Here is a 20,597-nt window from a genome sequence, read left to right as displayed (position 1 = left end):
GGGAGGCAGTGACCAGACAGGAGATAAAGAGCAAGTTTAGGCAGAGAGCAAGAGGAAGGCCGAGAGAAAGTTTGAGGCTGCTGATGTGAGCACCTCCACCTTTTTCATTACCAGTCCCCCTTATATGACAGTGACAAGATAGTCTATACTTTAAGAATTGGTGGAAACACCTTTATAATTAGAGACTCAAAGGGTCTGTAAAGGGCAAGGACAAACATGACAATCTTTATACTCCTTTGACAACTCCGGTGAGGATAGGAGATAAATATATGATCATGGGGATGTCTGGCAGCGAAGACCCCTATAGATCCTGGGATGCCCGGTGTGAAAGGAGCAGCAGAGCACACACGTGACCACCACTTCCCTTCTATGGGATGGCCAGACATAGTTGTTTGTTAGAAGTGAATGTAGGGCAAGACCACTTCATTGGGTCAAGGAATTTGGGATTGGTGGGGGTCACAGCGGTTGGACCCCAGCTATCATATTTAAAAGGAAAATCCCTTTATCTTAATGTGAAATTCCCCTTCCAAGCTATTGTCTTAGGCTACTTTCACACTAGCGTCGTACGACGCACGTCGCAATGCGACGTGCCGACGTACTGACGCATACTGTGCAAAAAAAACACAACAGGGGCAGCGGATGCAGTTATTCAACGCATCCGCTGCCCCATTGTGATGTCTGGGGAGGCGGGGGCGGAGTTCCGGCCGCGCATGCGCGGTCGGAAAAGGCGGACACAATGCACAAAAAAAGTTACATGTAACGTTTTTTTGTGCCGACGGTCCGACGCAACACGACGCATCCGTCGCACAACGGATGCAACGTGTGGCAATCTGTCGCAATGCGTCGCTAATGCAAGTCTATGGAGAAAAAAACGCATCCTGCAGGCAATTTTGCAGGATGCGTTTTTTCTCCAAAACGATGCATTGCAACGTGCGTCGTACGACGCTAGTGTGAAAGCAGCCTAAGGCTACGTTCACATTTGCGTTGTTGGGCGCAGCGTCGTCGACGCATACCGACGCATGCGTCATGCGCCCCTATCTTTAACATGGGGGGCGCATGGACATGCACCGGTATGCGTTGTACTGCGTTTTACGACGCATGCGTCATATAGATGCACAAGACAGGGCGCAGGGGACGCTACTTGTAGCGTTTTCCCTGCGCCAAAAGTCCCGATTTGTAGGATCTTATGAAAACGCATGCGTCGCAAAACACTGCGTTGTGTACATGCGTTGTTGGTTGCGTCGCGTCGCCGACGCTGCGCCCAACAACGCAAATGTGAACGTAGCCTTAGAGGGGTATGTGCACAGCTCGGACATACAATCACAGTCATTTCCTCCATTTAGGAGTCGCAGTTGCTGATCTGCAGCTCGGGGTAGCGGGAGATCTGACCTTGGCTTTGGAGAGTAAGGCCAGCGCCTGCTTGTAATACAGAACGGCCTTCTCCGCATCCCCCAGACGGAATGTGGCAGCTCCGAGTCCTTCACATGCCTGCCACTGGCCATGGAAATCATCTAGCGGACAAGAAGGACATGGCAGATGTCAGCAGAATATTCCATGGAAATGTCTACAGTTTCCGGCCCAGGAGCAGGATGGGGCTCATGTGTGTCCGGTAACACTGGTGTGTGGAATTTAGGGACTGGACAATGGCAGCGTTCAGTACTGGATGGCACTGATATTAGGGCACTGGGTGGCGGCACTATGGTTGTCAACATTACATGAGGAGGGCTCCTGTCGCTGTTGTAGGGGGGCACTGTGGATCTCACTGTTATGTGGGGGCACTGTGGATCTCACTGCTATGTGGGGGCACTGTGGTTCTCGCCGTTATGTGGGGGCATTGTGGTTCTCGCCGTTATGTGGGGGCACTGTGGTTCTCGCCGTTATGTGGGGGCACTGTGGTTCTCGCCGTTATGTGGGGGCATTGTGGTTCTCGCCGTTATGTGGGGGCACTGTGGTTCTCGCCGTTATGTGGGGGCATTGTGGTTCTCGCCGTTATGTGGGGGCACTGTGGTTCTCGCCGTTATGTGGGGGCACTGTGGTTCTTGCCGTTATGTGGGGGCACTGTGGTTCTCGCCGTTATGTGGGGGCACTGTGGTTCTCGCCGTTATGTGGGGGCACTGTGGTTCTCGCCGTTATGTGGGGGCACTGTGGTTCTTGCCGTTATGTGGGGGCACTGTGGTTCTCGCCGTTATGTGGGGGCATTGTGATTCTCGCCGCTATGTGGGGGCATTGTGGTTCTCGCCGCTATGTGGGGGCATTGTGGTTCTCGCCGTTATGTGGGGGCACTGTGGTTCTCGCCGTTATGTGGGGGCATTGTGGTTCTCGCCGTTATGTGGGGGCATTGTGGTTCTCGCCGTTATGTGGGGGCACTGTGGTTCTCGCCGTTATGTGGGGGCATTGTGGTTCTCGCCGTTATGTGGGGGCACTGTGGTTCTCGCCGTTATGTGGGGGCACTGTGGTTCTCGCCATTATGTGGGGGCATTGTGGTTCTCGCCGCTATGTGGGGGCATTGTGGTTCTTGCCGCTATGTGGGGGCATTGTGGTTCTCGCCGTTATGTGGGGGCACTGTGGATCTCACCGTTATGTGGGGGCACTGTGGATCTCACCGTTATGTGGGGGCACTGTGTATATCACTGTTATGGGGGCGCTGTGTATATACTGTAGCTGTCATGGGGGCACGTTCATTAAGACTTCTCTCCCGCCCGCACGGGTCGGCGGTGTTTAGCAGACATGCTTCATACCTGAATCTCTGAATGCCTGCAGTGAGTGGAGATAATATTCTCCGGCCGCCTCGTGGTCGCCGAGCTGACTCAGAGCATAGGCCAAGTTTCCAAAACACTGGCCCTGTGCCCGGCGGTTACCGAGCAAGCCTGCAACACACAAGAGGAGGAGACACAGCGCTCACCCACTGTCACCAGGTAACATATAGTATATACACTATATACCTTGCAGAGTGTGACTGCGACCAGAAGCTGCCATCTCCTCCATACACAGGTCATACTGCGCCCTCTGGTGGTCAGGTCACATCATTACATCCCTGACTATAAGTCCCATATAATGTGTAGTATTCACACCGTCCCACCCAATACGTGACTGCCCCACACACGAAGAATCAGCCATACTGTGTAACGCTGACGCTTTCCTGTGGTGCTCCAGCCCCTCGCCATACTGCTCCAGCGTGTTGTAAGCAGCCCCCAGGTTCTGTAGGACCACCGCCTCCTTGTGTCTCTCTGCAGCATCTTCCTGGCACAGCGGCAGCGCCATCTGGAAACAGTCTACCGCCAGGGCGAAAACCTTCAGCTGGGCATAACTAAGGCCGATATCATTGTAAAGCTTCGCTGTGGGGTAACAAGAGGGGACGGGATCAGGATATACAATGTGTACGATACATAGCTATTTACAGGAGACGCCCAGGTTATACCAGCTGTGCATATATAATTATATACAGGAGATGACCAGGTTATACCAGCTGTACATATATAATTATATACAGGAGACGCCCAGGTTATACCAGCTGTACATATATAATTATATACAGGAGATACCCAGGTTATACCAGCTGTACATATATAATTATATACAGGAGATACCCAGGTTATACCAGCTGTACATATATAATTATATACAGGAGATGCCCAGGTTATACCAGCTGTACATATATAATTATATACAGGAGATACCCAGGTTATACCAGCTGTACATATATAATTATATACAGGAGATACCCAGGTTATACCAGCTGTACATATATAATTATATACAGGAGATACCCAGGTTATACCAGCTGTACATATATAATTATATACAGGAGATGACCAGGTTATACCAGCTGTACATATATAATTATATACAGGAGATGCCCAGGTTATACCAGCTGTACATATATAATTATATACAGGAGATGACCAGGTTATACTAGCTGTACATATATAATTATATACAGGAGATACCCAGGTTATACCAGCTGTACATATATAATTATATACAGGAGATACCCAGGTTATACCAGCTGTACATATATAATTATATACAGGAGATGACCAGGTTATACCAGCTGTACATATATAATTATATACAGGAGATGACCAGGTTATACCAGCTGTACATATATAATTATATACAGGAGATGCCCAGGTTATACCAGCTGTACATATATAATTATATACAGGAGATGCCCAGGTTATACCAGCAGTGCATATATAAATATATAGAAAAATGCTCAGGTTATACCAGCATGGTCCATATTACTACATAGAAGATGCTTATGTTATACCAGCTGGCCACCATGACACTGTGTTCTCTACCACATATACTTATCCTACCTAGCAGGTCTTTCCTCGTTAGCTGCTCGCACACCATTCTGGCCTCATTAAGGATCTGTAGGACGTGTCCCGAGTCGTAGCAGTGACTCTGCAGCATGTAGTTGGCGGCCTCGTTGAGTGCTACAGCAGTCATATCCAGCTTCTGGGCTTCCATGTAGAAGTCTGCGGCTTCTTGGAAGCACTGAGCAGCCCGGGCCTTTTCTTTCATGCTCAGGTAGCAGTAGCCCATCTTCATGTGGGCGTCTGCCTCGTGGCCAAGCTGTGAGGGCTTGTAGAGGAGTAACGCTTTCCTAAAATGTTCTAGTGCCCTGGGGAAGTCTTGTAAGGATTCGTAGGCCAAGCCAAGGTTGAAGTAAAGATCTCCATTGGGTTCTTCTTCTCCATCCCTTGGTTGGGACTTTAGGAGAAACTCCAGCCCCTTCTCTGGTTTCCCAGTCTCTACATACACGGCCCCTAGGTTAAAGGCACAGGCCCGCTGGACGGCCTTCTGTTTGGTGCTGATAGACAGTAGGAAAGCCTTCTTGAAATGGGACATGGCCACCGGGAGGTCCCCGGCCGTCAGAGCCTTGTGTCCAGTCTTGGTCAAACCTTCAATCTCAGCCTGAGAATTGCAGGAGCCCTCATCTTTCCTCCCACCTTCCTCTCCAGATGGTTTCATCTCCTTATTTACCTTCTTCTTCTTGGTGGGCCGAGGCTGCGGTGGCGGCCCAGAGTCTTCAGGGTTTGGTGGCCCAGAGTCTTCAGGGTTTGGTGGCTCGCTCTGCAAGTCCTCAGAAGCCATGTCTAATATCTGAAACAGATAGCCCCCATAACATTAGTATATGATATCACCATAAAAGTGGCCAAATAATAGTCTTATACAGTGTTCAAAATACAATATAATAAATATTATCAACATATAGTGCTAAATACAATGCCTAATAACATTACCATATGGCACCAAAGTAAGTGGCCAAATAATAGTGCTATACAGTGCCCAAAATACATTTAATAAATATTACCGCCATCTAGTGCTGAATATAAAACTTCCATTATGTTAGTATATCTTACCAACATAAAAATGTGCAAATAAAGGTTCTTTACAGTTCACAAAATAAATTAAATAAATACAGTGCTGAATAAAAAGCCTAATAACATTATTATTTGCTACCAACATAAAAATGTTCAAATAATAGTGCTATACAGTGCCCAAAATGCATTTGCTAAATATTACCACCATATAGTGTTAAATATATAGCCCCAAAACATTTGCATATTGTTCCAACATAAGTGTCCAAATAATAGTGCTATACAGTGTCCAAAACATATTGAATAAATATTACCACCATATAGTGCTGATTATAAAACCCCCATAACATTGGTATATGATGCCAACATAAAAAATGTACTCATTGACCCTGTTGAAGAATACCACCATATAGTACCAAATAAAAATACAACAAAGATCACATAAAATCCTAGGATATAGAGCCATTGTGGACATAATAGTGACCAAATAGTAGTGTCTTCATAATATTAGAATGCAGGGCCAATTAACAGACTGTCATAACACTACCAATCAGAGCACAAATATAAAAGCACCTAAATAGGAAAACCAAGCAAGCCACAGAACCATATATACACAGTGCCCAATTAAAACAGCATAATATCGCTATACAACGCCCAATTAAAATAGCACCAAAAGAATAGTACTGTGCCAAATTATAACAGCACTTAAAAGTAATACCGCCATACAGTGCCCAATTGTGATAGCTCCAAAGGAATAATAGGGCCATAGTTCACAATTATAATAGCACCGAAAGAATAAAACTGCCATATAGTGCCCAATAAAAAAAGCACTAAAAGGATAATACTGCCATGCAGTGTCTCATTATAATAGCACCTAAAAAATGCTACCTCTATTCAGTGTCTAATTGTGAAAGCTCCAAAACCATAATAGTACCATGTAATACCTACCGTAATTATAATAGCACCCACAGAATAGGTGCCATATAGTGCCCAATTAAAACAGCATTGAAAGAATAATACTGCTATACAGTGCTTAATTATAATAGCACCCAAAACATTATATTACCATACAATGCCCAATTATAATCAGACCCAAAGACAGTGCTCATATTTTGCCCAAGCTGGTGCCAAGAAATGCCACTGGGTAACAGTGGGCAACATGTCATAGAAGGAAGAAATAGAGACCCCAATTGAGGAGTTCCAACTTGGATGCACCCATATAGCAGGTGGCTCGGTGAGGCAGTGATCCCCCGTCACGATGAGCATTATCAGGGGTCTGGGCACCACATACCAGTGTCCTGGCAGGAAGAGTAGCCGTGGTCCCCGCCTCGCAGACTTGTGGCCTCTATGGCTGAGCCCTATTGAGTTTCCTGGAGGAGATCATCTTGCTTTGTCTTTGTCTCCCATGGTAACCGGGATCAACAATGGCGGAGCCGCTCTCCTCCTCCTCCTGATGCCAGTCATCCACCAGCCTGGGGGATACCCCTTTAACTCTTTCCTTTCTTGCATTTTCTAAAATAAGAAAAATATAATCAATAAATTGTTTAAAAAATAAATAAAATAAATATGTAAATACAATAAATTAAAAAAAGAAATGTAAAAAACAAACAAACTACAAATAATTAAATAAAAAATAGAAAATAAACAACAAAAATAGAAGTTAAATATGTCACTATAATAAATTAAAATAAATTACTAAAAATAAACATAAGTAAACAACAAAAATAATAAATAAAAAAAAAAGATATATGTAAAACAGTTGAATAATTGCCGCCATAGGGACTGTCACCCACCATGTCCCTTGCCCAGAGTGTCAGATGCATCTATTATACCGGTGGTTTGGTTTTACTACTTGCATTGGTGTGTGTCAGTCCACACTGCACCTCCGGCATTCCTCAGGACCCTCAGGGTTAAAATAAGTAACATATCACCGCCACACCATGGTGACCAGCACTGCACGGGGGGGGGGGGTTGAGTGCCTCCTTTTCTGAATGTAAGACCCCTCGAGAAGCCCCTTAAAATGACATAACAATGACTAGTGCCAGGTTTCCACAGATCATGCACAGCTTATAAGCCAATATTCATATCCAACAGCTATATATATGCATTTGTTGCATCCGTTTCAGTCACCACTGCTTGTATTTTATTCATGAATGAAACAGGTGGCCCAGGATGAATAATGCAGCTAGTGAGCATACATGACTAGGTAATGCAACTAGTGAGCGTACAATCCGTACATGACTAGGTAAGGCTGCTTTCCCCCTTGCTTTGGGCAGAGCTGCAGAGGGCTGCGCAGTTCCTCCGTTAAGCCCCGCCTACTGCCGCACCTCTTCCTTCAGCTCCGCCTACATCTGCATGCGTCCTGCGTACCTATTTTTAACATTGGGTACGCAGGCCATATGGATGTATGTGGATGCCTCCGCATGCTTCTTTTTGATGCTGCGACGACCTCAACAAAATGCAACATGCTGCGTTCGACGCAGTTCGGCACAGCGTCAAAACGATGCCTGTGGAGGCATCCGCATACATTCGCATGGCCTGCGTACCCAATGTTAAAGATAGGTAAGCAGGACGCATGCCGACGTAGGCGGAGCTGAAGGAAGAGGTGCAGCAGTGGGCGGGGCTTAACGGAGGAACTACGCAGCCCTCCGCAGCTCTGCCCAACGCAAGTGTGAAACCAGCCTAATGCAGCTAGTAAGCGTACATGACTAGGTAATGCAGCTAGTGAGCGTACATGACTAGGTAATGCAGCTACTGAGCGTACATGACTAGGTAATGCAGCTAGTGAGCGTACATGACTAGGTAATGCAGCTAGTGAGCGTACATGACTAGGTAATGCAGCTAGTGAGCGTACATGACTAGGTAATGCAGGGGATGCAGCTAGTGAGCGTACATACCTAGGTAATGCAGGGGATGAAACTAGTGAGCGTACATGACTAGATAACGCAGCTAGTGAGCGCACATAACTAGAAAACGCAGCTAGTGAGCGTACATGACTAGGTAACGGAGCTAGTGTGCCTACATGACTAGGTGATGCAGCTAGTGAGCCTACATGACTAGGTAATGGAGCTAGTGAGCGTACATGACTAGGTAATGCAGCTAGTGAGCGTACATGACTAGGTAATGCAGCTAGTGAGCGTACATGACAAGGTAATAATGACTAGGTAATGCAGCTAGTGAGCGTACATGACTAAGGAATGCAGCTAGTGAGCGTACATGACTAGGTAATGCAGGGGATGAAAGTAGTGAGCGTACATGACTAGATAACGCAGCTAGTGAGCGTAAATGACTAGATAATGCAGCGAGTGGGCGTACATGACTAGGGAATGCAGCTAGTGAGCGTACATGACTAGGTAACGCAGCTAGTGAGCGTACATGACTAGGTAACGCAGCTAGTGAGCCTACATGACTAGGTAATGCAGCTAGTGAGCCTACATGACTAGATAACGCAGCTAGTGAGCGTACATGACTAGGTAATGCAGCGAGTGGGCGTACATGACTAGGGAATGCAGCTAGTGAGCGTACATGGCTAGGGAATGCAGCGAGTGAGCGTACATGACTAGGTAATGCAGCTAGTGAGCGTACATGACTAGGTAACGCAGCTAGTGAGCGTACATGACTAGGTAACGCAGCTAGTGAGTGTACATGACTAGGTAACGCAGCTAGTGAGCCTACATGACTAGGTAACGCAGCTAGTGAGTGTTCATGACTAGGTAACGCAGCTAGTGAGCCTACATGACTAGGTAATGCAGCTAGTGAGCCTACATGACTAGATAACGCAGCTAGTGAGCGTACATGACTAGGTAATGGGGCTAGTGAGCGTACATGACTAGGTAACGCAGCTAGTGAGCGTACATGACTAGGGAATGCAGCTAGTGAGCGTACATGACTAGGTAACGCAGCTAGTGAGCGTACATGACTAGGTAACGCAGCTAGTGAGCCTACATGACTAGGAAATGCAGCTAGTGAGCCTACATGACTAGATAACGCAGCTAGTGAGCGTACATGACTAGGTAATGCAGCGAGTGGGCGTACATGACTAGGGAATGCAGCTAGTGAGCGTACATGACTAGGGAATGCAGCGAGTGAGCGTACATGACTAGGTAATGCAGCTAGTGAGCGTACATGACTAGGTAACGCAGCTAGTGAGCGTACATGACTAGGTAATGCAGCTAGTGAGCGTACATGACTAGGTAATGCAGCTAGTGAGCGTACATGACTAGGTAACGCAGCTAGTGAGCGTACATGACTAGGTAATGCAGCTAGTGAGCGTACATGACTAGGGAATGCAGCTAGTGAGCCTACATGACTAGGTAACGCAGCTAGTGAGCGTACATGACTAGGTAACGCAGCTAGTGAGCGTACATGACTAGGTAATGCAGCTAGTGAGCGTACATGACTAGGTAATGCAGCTAGTGAGCGTACATGACTAGGTAATGCAGCTAGTGAGCGTACATGACTAGGGAATGCAGCTAGTGATGATACAATTACTGTACTGAGTGTGGGGAATATGCCCTGTATACTTTCACTGTTCAACAGCAGCTCATTGATGAAAGACTACAGTTTCCAGCAGCCCTGCACCTAACCGACGTCATCGACAAGCGACAGCAGCGCCTGGGAGACAGGGACTACAGTTCCCGGCATTCCTGCGCCTCTGGTGACGTAATCGGCGAGCGCTCACCTGACAGTTAGTTCGGAAAAGGTTTGCGGCGGGACATTCAAATCCAGAGTAAACAGAGGAGAGCGGAGGCGGAGAGGACGGACGGCAGCGGGCAGACATGGGGAGCAGAGCCGGGCCCGGGCCACCCACCAACGGCTGTGAGTGCGGAACCTGCAGGGGGAGGGCTCCGTAGTAGCTATCCAGCTGCGGTGGCAATACAAGTCCCAGCATGCCCGGCCATAGGTGCTGTCCCATAGCAGGACAAGTCCGTCATGGCTGTCATTTAGTCACGTGATGTCTAAACTCACATTAGTATTAATACTGATTTTTTATTTATTTTTTATTAAAAAATATTTTTATACTTTTTTTGTATATTTTTTAATTAAACTTTTTTTTAACATGTTTGTATTATTGTTTTTATGTAATGCTTTTTATTTGTTTTCACTTTATTTCCCTTAAAAAGTCTAATATGTTACTTCATTAGCTTTTAATATTTCTGTCTTACGTTTTTATATAAAAGTGATGTTTTGATCAGGAGGCCGTTACTCGTCTCTGGCACTTCTGTGTGTCATTAATATTTTTTTTTCTTACTGCTTTTAATATTGTTCACTTTACGTTACCTTTTATATCTTTTTTTTTTTTTTTTACTTTTTTTATTTAAAAAAAAAAAAAAAATTGCTACAAATATTTTTATTCCTTGTTACCACCTAGTAGCCGTCCATAATCTAATGTCTTGGTCAGGCTGTCTTTCGTGATTTACCGTTTTGCTTTTTTAATTTTTTTCTTTAAATATTTTTATACTTATGTTCAAAAATTTTTGTAATGTGTTTTTTTTTTTTTCAATTGTAATATTTCTTGATGTGAAACGTCTTTATACCATCAGTTTCCAAACACTGATCATTAGGCATGTCCTTTTTTAATGGTATTTTTGTTCTTGCAGGACAAATAGTGTGAGTAACAGTTTTTATTATTTTTCAGTCATCGTGTATGTGTGTATAGCACACTGATTTTATCGCAGGAAGGTTATATATAATTCTTTTATGTATTTCAATATATAATGAAAACTTTAATACATTTGAGAAAAAATCAACATATACTTTATTTTAATGTATTTTTGTCTCACGTATATGTTTCTACAATATATATATACAGTGGGGCAAAAAAGTATTTAGTCAGTCAGCAATAGTGCAAGTTCCACCACTTAAAAAGATGAGAGGCGTCTGTAATTTACATCATAGGTAGACCTCAACTATGGGAGACAAACTGAGACAAAAAAATCCAGAAAATCACATTGTCTGTTTTTTTTATCATTTTATTTGCATATTATGGTGGAAAATAAGTATTTGGTCAGAAACAAACAATCAAGATTTCTGGCTCTCACAGACCTGTAACTTCTTCTTTAAGAGTCTCCTCTTTCCTCCACTCATTACCTGTAGTAATGGCTCCTGATTAAACTTGTTATCAGTATAAAAAGACACCTGTGCACACCCTCAAACAGTCACACTCCAAACTCCACTATGGTGAAGACCAAAGAGCTGTCAAAGGACACCAGAAACAAAATTGTAGCCCTGCACCAGGCTGGGAAGACTGAATCTGCAATAGCCAACCAGCTTGGAGTGAAGAAATCAACAGTGGGAGCAATAATTAGAAAATGGAAGACATTCAAGACCACTGATAATCTCCCTCGATCTGGGGCTCCACGCAAAATCCCACCCCGTGGGGTCAGAATGATCACAAGAACGGTGAGCAAAAATCCCAGAACCACGCGGGGGGACCTAGTGAATGAACTGCAGAGAGCTGGGACCAATGTAACAAGGCCTACCATAAGTAACACACTACGCCACCATGGACTCAGATCCTGCAGTGCCAGACGTGTCCCACTGCTTAAGCCAGTACATGTCCGGGCCCGTCTGAAGTTTGCTAGAGAGCATTTGGATGATCCAGAGGAGTTTTGGGAGAATGTCCTATGGTCTGATGAAACCAAACTGGAACTGTTTGGTAGAAACACAACTTGTCGTGTTTGGAGGAAAAAGAATACTGAGTTGCATCCATCAAACACCATACCTACTGTAAAGCATGGTGGTGGAAACATCATGCTTTGGGGCTGTTTCTCTGCAAAGGGGCCAGGACGACTGATCCGGGTACATGAAAGAATGAATGGGGCCATGTATCGTGAGATTTTGAGTGCAAACCTCCTTCCATCAGCAAGGGCATTGAAGATGAAACGTGGCTGGGTCTTTCAACATGACAATGATCCAAAGCACACCGCCAGGGCAACAAAGGAGTGGCTTCGTAAGAAGCATTTCAAGGTCCTGGAGTGGCCTAGCCAGTCTCCAGATCTCAACCCTATAGAAAACCTTTGGAGGGAGTTGAAAGTCCGTGTTGCCAAGCGAAAAGCCAAAAACATCACTGCTCTAGAGGAGATCTGCATGGAGGAATGGGCCAACATACCAACAACAGTGTGTGGCAACCTTGTGAAGACTTACAGAAAACGTTTGACCTCTGTCATTGCCAACAAAGGATTTATTAAAAAGTATTGAGATGAAATTTTGGTTCTGACCAAATACTTATTTTCCACCATAATATGCAAATAAAATGAAAAAAAAACAGACAATGTGATTTTCTGGATCATTTTTTCTCAGTTTGTCTGCCATAGTTGAGGTCTACCTATGATGTAAATTACAGACGCCTCTCATCTTTTTAAGTGGTGGAACTTGCACTATTGCTGACTGACTAAATACTTTTTTGCCCCACTGTGTATATATATATTTTCCACCTCCACACCCCCCCATATGTAATGTTATTTTTATCTTTTTATATAGCACCATTGATTCCATGGTGCTGTACATGAGAAGGGGTTACATACAAATTACAGATGTCACTTACTGTAAACAAACTAACAATTGCAGACTGATACAGAGGGGCGAGGACCCTGCCCTTGCGGGCTTACATTCTACAGGATGGTGGGGAAGGAGACAGTAGGTCGGGGATTGTAGGAGCTCCGGTGGTTGGTGAGGCGGTAGCTCGGGTGGTGGTGAAGTCTTGGGAGGACCGGAGTTTCGGGAGATTAGTTCGGAGATATATGGAGGAGACAGGTTACGGATGACTTTGTAGGTTAGTATTAGTAATTAGAACTGGATACGCTGAGGGAAGGGGAGCCAGTGAAGAGATTTGCAGAGGGGAGTAGCGAGGAGAGAGATGAATTAGTTGGGCAGCAGAGTTGATGACTGACTGGAGCTGTGCAAGAGCTAGCAGGTAGGCCATAGAGGAGGGTGTTGCAGTAATCGAGGCGGGAGATGATGAGGACATGCACAAGAGTTTTAGTAGATTGATGGCTGAGGAAAGGACGGATTCTGGCAATATTGTTGAGTTGAAGGCGACAGGAGGTGAAAAGCGCTTGGACGAGCGGTTTGAAGGACAGGGCAAAGTCGAGAGTTACTCCGAGGCAGCGGACTTCCAGTACGGGGGAGAGTGTGATGTCGTTAATTGCGATAAATAGGTCAGGTAAGGGAGATCTATGAGATGGAGGAAAGGTGATGAGTTCAAATTTGTCCACATTGAGTTTTAGGAAGCGAGAGGAGAAGGAGGAGGATATGGCTGATAGACACTCTGGGATTCTGGACACCAGAGAGGTGACGTCTGGGCCAGAAAGGTAGATCTGAGTGTCATAAGCATAAAGGTGGTACGGGAATCCATGGGACTTTGAGTTGTCCTAGGCCATGGGTATAGGTGGAAAAAAGTAGGGGCCCCAGGACAGAGCCTTAGAGGAACTCCCAACAGAGAGAGGGCTGGATGTTACATTACTTACGTGATGCTTTTTTTTTCTATCTCTCAGACGAGCGTCTCACGGCGGATGAGATGGACGAACAGCGGCGTCAGAATGTTGCCTATCAGTACCTGTGCCACCTGGAGGAGGCGAAGCGGTGAGCAGGACGTGATCAGTCGTGATTGCCACCATCTTCTCTGTTCTCTTGTGTCCTCATGGTTTCTCCTGGTCTTCTCTGCAGCTGGATGGAGTCCTGTCTGAATGAGGAGCTGCCACCCCCTACGGAGCTGGAGGAGAGTCTGCGTAACGGCGTCTTCCTCGCCAAGCTGGGGAATTTCTTTGCTTCAGATATCGTGCCGCTGAAAAAAATCTATGACTGTGACCAGCTGCGTTACAGGGTTAGCAAAAGAGATGAAGCCTGTTATTTACCGTACTTATTTATTTTTACCCCTTCTCGGGCAGCCCATTGGTGCTCTGCCGCAGTTTGCCTCGGGCGGCCCATTGGCGCTCTGCCGCAGTTTGCCTCATGCGGCCCGTTGGCGCTCCGCCGCAGTTTGCCTCGGGCGGCCCGTTGGCGCTCCGCCGCAGTTTGCCTCGTGCGGCTCGTTGGCGCTCTGCCGCAGTTTGCCTCGTGCGGCCCGTTGGCGCTCCGCCGCAGTTTGCCTCGGGCGGCCCGTTGGCGCTCTGCCGCAGTTTGCCTCGGGCGGCCCGTTGGCGCTCTGCCGCAGTTTGCCTCGGGCGGCCCGTTGGCGCTCTGCCGCAGTTTGCCTCGGGCGGCCCGTTGGCGCTCTGCCGCAGTTTGCCTCGGGCGGCCCGTTGGCGCTCTGCCGCAGGTTGCCGACCAGCAAACCCATTTAGATTCTGCAGTAATTGACGGCAACATCTGACTGCAGCGATCTGACACTGGTCTGGTATTATTCCTGCTGAATGTATTGCAGCAAGTGAATGGGTGACTGCAGCTTTCGATTAACCCCTAACTGACTGTATTGCAGGCAGCGGGCCTTCATTTCAGGCACACAGACAACATCAACCACTGGCGCCACGCAATGAGTCACATCGGGCTGCCGACGGTAAGTGAAAAATTGGCGCGGACTAATGTGCCACAGACCGCAAAAGAAATACAGCGCCTCTGTGTGTGTGTGTGTCTGTCTGCCTGCCTGCCTGTCTCTGTGTGTGTCTGTGTATATGAGCTATTATTCCTGGACTTGTAGTCCATTCATACTTGAGACGACCTTTTGTTGCAGCTTTTTCAGCCTGAGACCACGGACATATATGACAAGAAGAACATGCCCCGCGTGGTGTACTGTGTGCATGCCCTCAGGTGAGGTTGGACATGTTACACACGGACTTTATCCATTTTTTTTTTTTTTAGATTTAAAGGGGATGTTAAATGTTTTCTTTTTTGGTTAACAAACCATTCAGACTGACGTTTTAATACAAGTGGAATTGCCCTTTAAGTTGCCGGATATACACTGCTCCATAAAATAAAGGGAACGCTTAAACAACAGAATATAACTCCAAGTAAATCAAACTTCTGTGAAATCAAATTGCCCACTTAGGAAGCAACACTGTTTGACAATCAATTTCACATGCTGTTGTGCAAATGGAACAGACAACAGATGGAAATTATTGGCAATTATCAAGACACACTCAATAAAGGAGAGGTTCTGCAGGTGGGGACCACAGACCACATCTCAGTACCAATGCTTTCTGGCTGATGTTTTGGTCACTTTTGAATGTTGGTTGTGCTTTCACACTCGTGGTAGCATGAGACAGACTCTACAACACACACAAGTGGCTCAGGTAGTGCAGCTCATCCAGGATGGCACATCAAATCAAGCTGTGGCAAGAAGGTTTGCTATGTCTGTCAGCGTAGTGTCCAGAGGCTGGAGGCGCTACCAGGAGACAGGCAAGTACACCAGGAGATGTGGAGGGGGCTATAGGAGGGCAACAACCCAGCAGCAGGACCGCTACCTCAGCCTTTGTGCAAGGAGGAAAAGGAGGAGCACTGCCAGAGCCCAGCAAAATGACCTCCAGCAGGCCACAAATGTGCATGTGTCTGCACAAACGGTTAGAAACCGACTCTATGAGGATGGTCTCAGTGCCCGACGTCACAGATGGGGGTTGCTCACAGCCCAACACCATGCAGGACGCTTGACATTTGCCACAGAGCACCAGGATTGACAAATTCGCCACTGGCGCCCTGTGTTCTTCACAGATGAAAGCAGGTTCACACTGAGCACATGTGACAGAGTCTGGAGACGCCGCAGAGAGCGATCTGCTGCCTGCAACATCCTTCAGCATGACCGGTTTGGCAGTGGGTCAGTAATGGTGTGGGGTGGCATTTCTTTGGAGGGTCGCACAGCCCTCTATGTGCTCGCCAGAGGTAGCCTGACTGCCATTAGGTACCGAGATGAGAGCCTCAGACCCTTTGTGAGACCATATGCTGGTGCAGTTGACCCTGGGTTCCTCCTAATGCAGGACAATACCAGACCTCATGTGGCTGGAGTGTGTCAGCAGTTTCTGCAAGATGAAGGCATTGAAGCTATGGACTGGCCCGCCCCTTCCCCAGACCTGAATCCGAGTGAACACATCTGGGACATCATGTCTCGCACCATCCACCAACGTCACATTGCACCACAGACTGTCCAGGAGTTGGTGGATGCTTTAGTCCAGGTCTGGGAGGAGATCCCTCAGGAGACCATCTGCTGCCTCATCAGGAGCATGCCCAGGTGTTGTAGGGAGGTCATACAGGCACGTGGAGGCCACACACACTACTGAGCATCATTTCGTTGTCTTGAGGAATTTCCACTGAAGTTGGATCAGCCTGTAATTTAATTTTCCACTTTGATTTTGCGCATCATTCTAACTCCAGATCTCCGTGGGATATTAGTTGTGATTTACGTTGATAATTTTTAGGTTTTATTGTTCTCAACACATTCCACTATGTAATGAATAAAGATTTACAGCTGGAATATTTCATTCAGTGATATCCAGGATGTGGGATTTTAGTGTTCCCTTTATTTTTTGAGCAGTGTATATTGTTTTCTATATTCTGTTGTTCCAGTATTTCTTTTTTATTTCTCTTTTTAGTCTGTACCTCTTTAAGCTGGGTCTGGCTCCTCAGATTCAGGATTTATACGGAAAAGTGAATTTTACAGGTAATTATAGTATCTTTTATCCCCTCTGGACATGGTATGGTGGGGTCTAATTGGGTCTCTTACCATTCTCTTTCCAGAGGAGGAAATAAACCACATGAAATGTGAGCTGGACAAGTACGGGATTCAGATGCCAGCGTTCAGCAAAATCGGGGGGATCCTGGCCAATGAGCTATCTGTGGACGAAGCTGCAGGTAAGCGACAATGTCTCTTCTGTTTACACCTCTGCTTGCTCTCAGTGAATAGGAACAGTCTCATTTACATTCAGAACCTGAAATGTGCTGCAGCTTGACTCTCTCATTGAGTTTGTGGCAAGTTGTTTCCATCTGCAATCCAAAGGATTTCCTGCATTGGACACATTGTAACAAACCCTTTGCTACAGAAGCATGTAACTGAAAGTGTCTTTCTGTTGCAGTACATGCAGCTGTCATTGCCATTAATGAAGCTGTGGAAAGAGTAGTGGTGCAGGACACCATGATCGCCCTACGCAATCCTAATGCCATGCTGGTTAACATCCAGGAGAAGCTGGCAGCAGTATACCAAGAGCTCCTCCACCAGGCCAAGTCAGCCAAGATGGCGAATGCCCACAACAAGGTGCGTTGTGCTGACTGACGTGACCCTACCCACACTGCTTATCCTGTATTATACCCCAGAGCTGCACTCACTATTCTGCTGGTGCAGTCACTGTGTACATACATTACTGATCCTGAGTTACATCCTGTATTATACCCCAGAGCTGCACTCACTATTCTGCTGGTGCAGTCACTGTGTACATACATTACATTGCTTATCCTGCACTGATCCTGAGTTACATCCTATATTATACTCCAGAGCTGCACTCACTATTCTGCTGGTGTAGTCACTGTGTACATACATTACATTACTGATCCTGTACTAATCCTGAGTTACATCCTGTATTATACTCCAGAGCTGCGCTCACTATTCTGCTGGTGCAGTCACTGTGTACATACATTACATTACTGATCCTGTACTGATCGTGAGTTACAACTGTAAAGCGCTGCGGAATATGTTAGCGCTCTATAAAGATTATTATTATCCTGTATTATACCCCAGAGCTGGACTCACTATTCTGCTGGTGCAGTCACTCTGTACATACATTACTGATCTTGAGTTACATCCTGTATTATACCCCAGAGCTGCACTCACTATTCTGCTGGTGCAGTCACTCTGTACATACATTACTGATCTTGAGTTACATCCTGTATTATACCCCAGAGCTGCACTCACTATTCTGCTGGTGCAGTCACTGTGTACATATATCACTGATTCTGAGTTACATCCTGTATTATACTCCAGAGCTGCACTCACTATTCTGCTGGGGCAGTCACTGTGTATATAAATTACATTACTGATCCTGAGTTACATTCTGTATTATACCCCAGATCTGCACTCACTATTCTGCTGGTGCAGTCACTGTGTACATACATTACATTACTGATCCTGCACTGATCCTTAGTTACATTCTGTATTATACCCCAGATCTGCACTCACTATTCTGCTGGTGCAGTCACTGTGTACATACATTACCGATCCTGAGTTACATCCTGTATTATACTCCAGAGCTGCACTCACTATTCTGCCGGTGCAGTCACTGTGTACGTACATTACATTACTGATCCTGAGTTACATCCTGTATTATACTCCAGAGCTGCACTCACTAATCTGCTGGCTTTGTGTTGACCTCCTACTTTCTCTATAGGTACAGCAGAATCCTTCGGACACTCAGGATATCTACGATCTCTGCCTGACACAAGCTGAAATACAGGGGAACGTTAACAAAGTGAACGGTGGGGTGCCCCCGCGATATTACTGATGTATGTAGCAGACACTTTGTGCCACTCTGACGTCCTCCTTAACTCTTCCTCCTCCTCAGTGCACGCTGCTCTGGAGTACGTGGATGAAGCTCTGGAGAGGAATGATGTGGGCAGCCTGTATGCCGCGTTGCAGGACTCCGCGCTCCTCCTGCGCAGGCTGCAGAGGGAGAACGCTGTCTGTTATCTAGAGCAGCTGTCCAATGACCGGGAGCAGAAGGCACTGGTGAGTCCCAGTGTACTGATAAGCAGGGGGCGCCGCTGATCGTTCCTCCCACTTCCATCCCTGCTCTCGGGTTCTTCTCATGGTGTATTGCATTCCAGGAGCTGGGATACATGGATCTGCTGGAAAAGGAGGAGCTGCAAACTGGAGTGGACGCAGCCAATCAAAATGCAGTCAAAGAGCACGCCTGTATGTTTCAAGCCTTAAAGGGGAAATCCATATTAACAGAATGACTATTAATCATTTTGCATTGCCTTTATCATGTCTGATTGGGAGGGAAGTTGAGATTTTGGGGGGATTGCCTGAGGGGCAGTACCCTCAGGTCCGCCACCACCTTGGCAAGCAGAACTCATTTTCGTTTGGTGAAGTTGTTTTTATTTAGCCTTGGCCCTCGCCTGAGGCGGCGCCAGTACTAAGGAGTGATGTGTGATATTTCTCTTGCTCTCTCTCCTGTAGTGGAGCAGGCGGTCTCCCGGATTAATAGCGCCATTCGTAAAGGAGTCTCAGCATTGACCGTCCATGAGCTGACCAGCCCGGACGCACAGCTGCCGGACGTCTACCCCTTCGCCGCTGACCTCTACCAACAGGAACTCTCTGTTCTCCAGGGACAGAGTCCTCGGGTGAGGACCACCAATATGGATGCCCATATAACTCCAGCCCCCAGCTCCCAGGGATTGGCTGTGACCACTATTCTCCCCCCAGGGCTCGCTGGTGCAGGAGGAGCTGTTTGTGGCCGTGGAGATGCTGTCCGCCGTAGCCCTGGTGAACCGCGCCGTGGAGGCCGGGGATCTGAATGCTTTCTGGGCCGCCATGACGAGCTCCTCTCTAGGCCTGGCTGACGTGGACGAGGAGAACGTCCAGAGGTGAGGGGGTCTCCTGGGGGATCACCTAAAGGGGGTGAAGCCTCAGTGCTCCCCTATATGCAGTATTGCCACATTTACACAAGGTATGCCGGACCCCTGTTCTTCTAGGTATTTCAACAAGTTGTGCAAGCGGCGGCGGCGCTCTCAGGGGGTCGGCGGCTTCCTCAGCTGGAACGACCTGCAGTCCTGCGTCAATAACACCAACCGCTCAATACAAGAAGAAGATGACAGTAAGTGGACGAGTCCGGCCCCTCTATCAGAGGACCCCTGAAGTCTTCTAGTGGGGGCTGAGTGATGAGTCCTCCACTGAGCAGTGATCACTGGTCCCCTGCGGCCCATTAAATCAATGCATACTTCAGTAACCCCCCCCAGTGCGGCCCCATCTGTTTGGAGTACCGCGGTAGAGGATTTAGCAAGGGGAGGATGGATTTATATAGAATATTCAAGAGTAAACTATATATATATATATATATATATATATATATATATATATATATATATATATATATATATTTTATTATTTATTTATTTACTTTTTTTTACCCTAAACTTTGTATTAGTATTAAATACGGTCCTATTAACAAAAATTTAGCCTCCAGTACATTATTACAGATATTTCCTCAAAAACATTAATCCGCTTAATATAATGATAATTTAACATAACTATTATAGGGAAAAAAAAGGGAAGGAGTGATGACTGCAGATTGTTATACCCGTGTGTTCCCATGTATAGCTCTATTACATCTTTATGACCACAGTAGTGTCTGA

At 46.5% G+C, this 20,597-nt stretch overlaps 2 protein-coding genes across 3 annotated transcripts in view; one reads left to right on the top strand and one right to left on the bottom strand.

Moving 5' to 3' along the window:
• The window catches only part of TTC24 (tetratricopeptide repeat domain 24), a 43,190-nt gene extending 36,039 nt beyond the window's left edge, over positions 1-7,151 (bottom strand). For both annotated transcript variants that reach the window (XM_077258354.1, XM_077258363.1), the window contains exons 1-5: positions 6,619-7,151; positions 4,320-5,109; positions 3,120-3,335; positions 2,739-2,867; positions 1,390-1,511 (exon numbers count right to left, since the gene is read on the bottom strand). In XM_077258354.1, coding sequence (XP_077114469.1) covers positions 1,390-1,511; positions 2,739-2,867; positions 3,120-3,335; positions 4,320-5,100 — 1,248 coding nt within the window. In that variant the 5' untranslated portion in view covers positions 5,101-5,109; positions 6,619-7,151. The remainder of the gene's footprint in view (positions 1-1,389; positions 1,512-2,738; positions 2,868-3,119; positions 3,336-4,319; positions 5,110-6,618) is intronic.
• A 2,804-nt stretch (positions 7,152-9,955) lies between these two features.
• IQGAP3 (IQ motif containing GTPase activating protein 3) overlaps positions 9,956-20,597 on the top strand; it is a 30,533-nt gene continuing 19,891 nt past the window's right edge. The window contains exons 1-14 of the mRNA XM_077258341.1: positions 9,956-10,145; positions 13,823-13,910; positions 13,995-14,151; positions 14,746-14,823; positions 14,998-15,074; positions 16,847-16,914; positions 16,992-17,105; positions 17,327-17,505; positions 18,632-18,719; positions 18,806-18,969; positions 19,068-19,155; positions 19,423-19,586; positions 19,669-19,829; positions 19,938-20,059. Coding sequence (XP_077114456.1) covers positions 10,106-10,145; positions 13,823-13,910; positions 13,995-14,151; positions 14,746-14,823; positions 14,998-15,074; positions 16,847-16,914; positions 16,992-17,105; positions 17,327-17,505; positions 18,632-18,719; positions 18,806-18,969; positions 19,068-19,155; positions 19,423-19,586; positions 19,669-19,829; positions 19,938-20,059 — 1,588 coding nt within the window. The 5' untranslated portion in view covers positions 9,956-10,105. The remainder of the gene's footprint in view (positions 10,146-13,822; positions 13,911-13,994; positions 14,152-14,745; positions 14,824-14,997; positions 15,075-16,846; positions 16,915-16,991; positions 17,106-17,326; positions 17,506-18,631; positions 18,720-18,805; positions 18,970-19,067; positions 19,156-19,422; positions 19,587-19,668; positions 19,830-19,937; positions 20,060-20,597) is intronic.

Source organism: Ranitomeya variabilis, chromosome 1 (genome assembly GCF_051348905.1).
Source record: "Ranitomeya variabilis isolate aRanVar5 chromosome 1, aRanVar5.hap1, whole genome shotgun sequence".
NCBI lineage: Eukaryota > Metazoa > Chordata > Amphibia > Anura > Dendrobatidae > Ranitomeya > Ranitomeya variabilis.
This window is presented reverse-complemented; position numbering and strand designations above follow the sequence as displayed.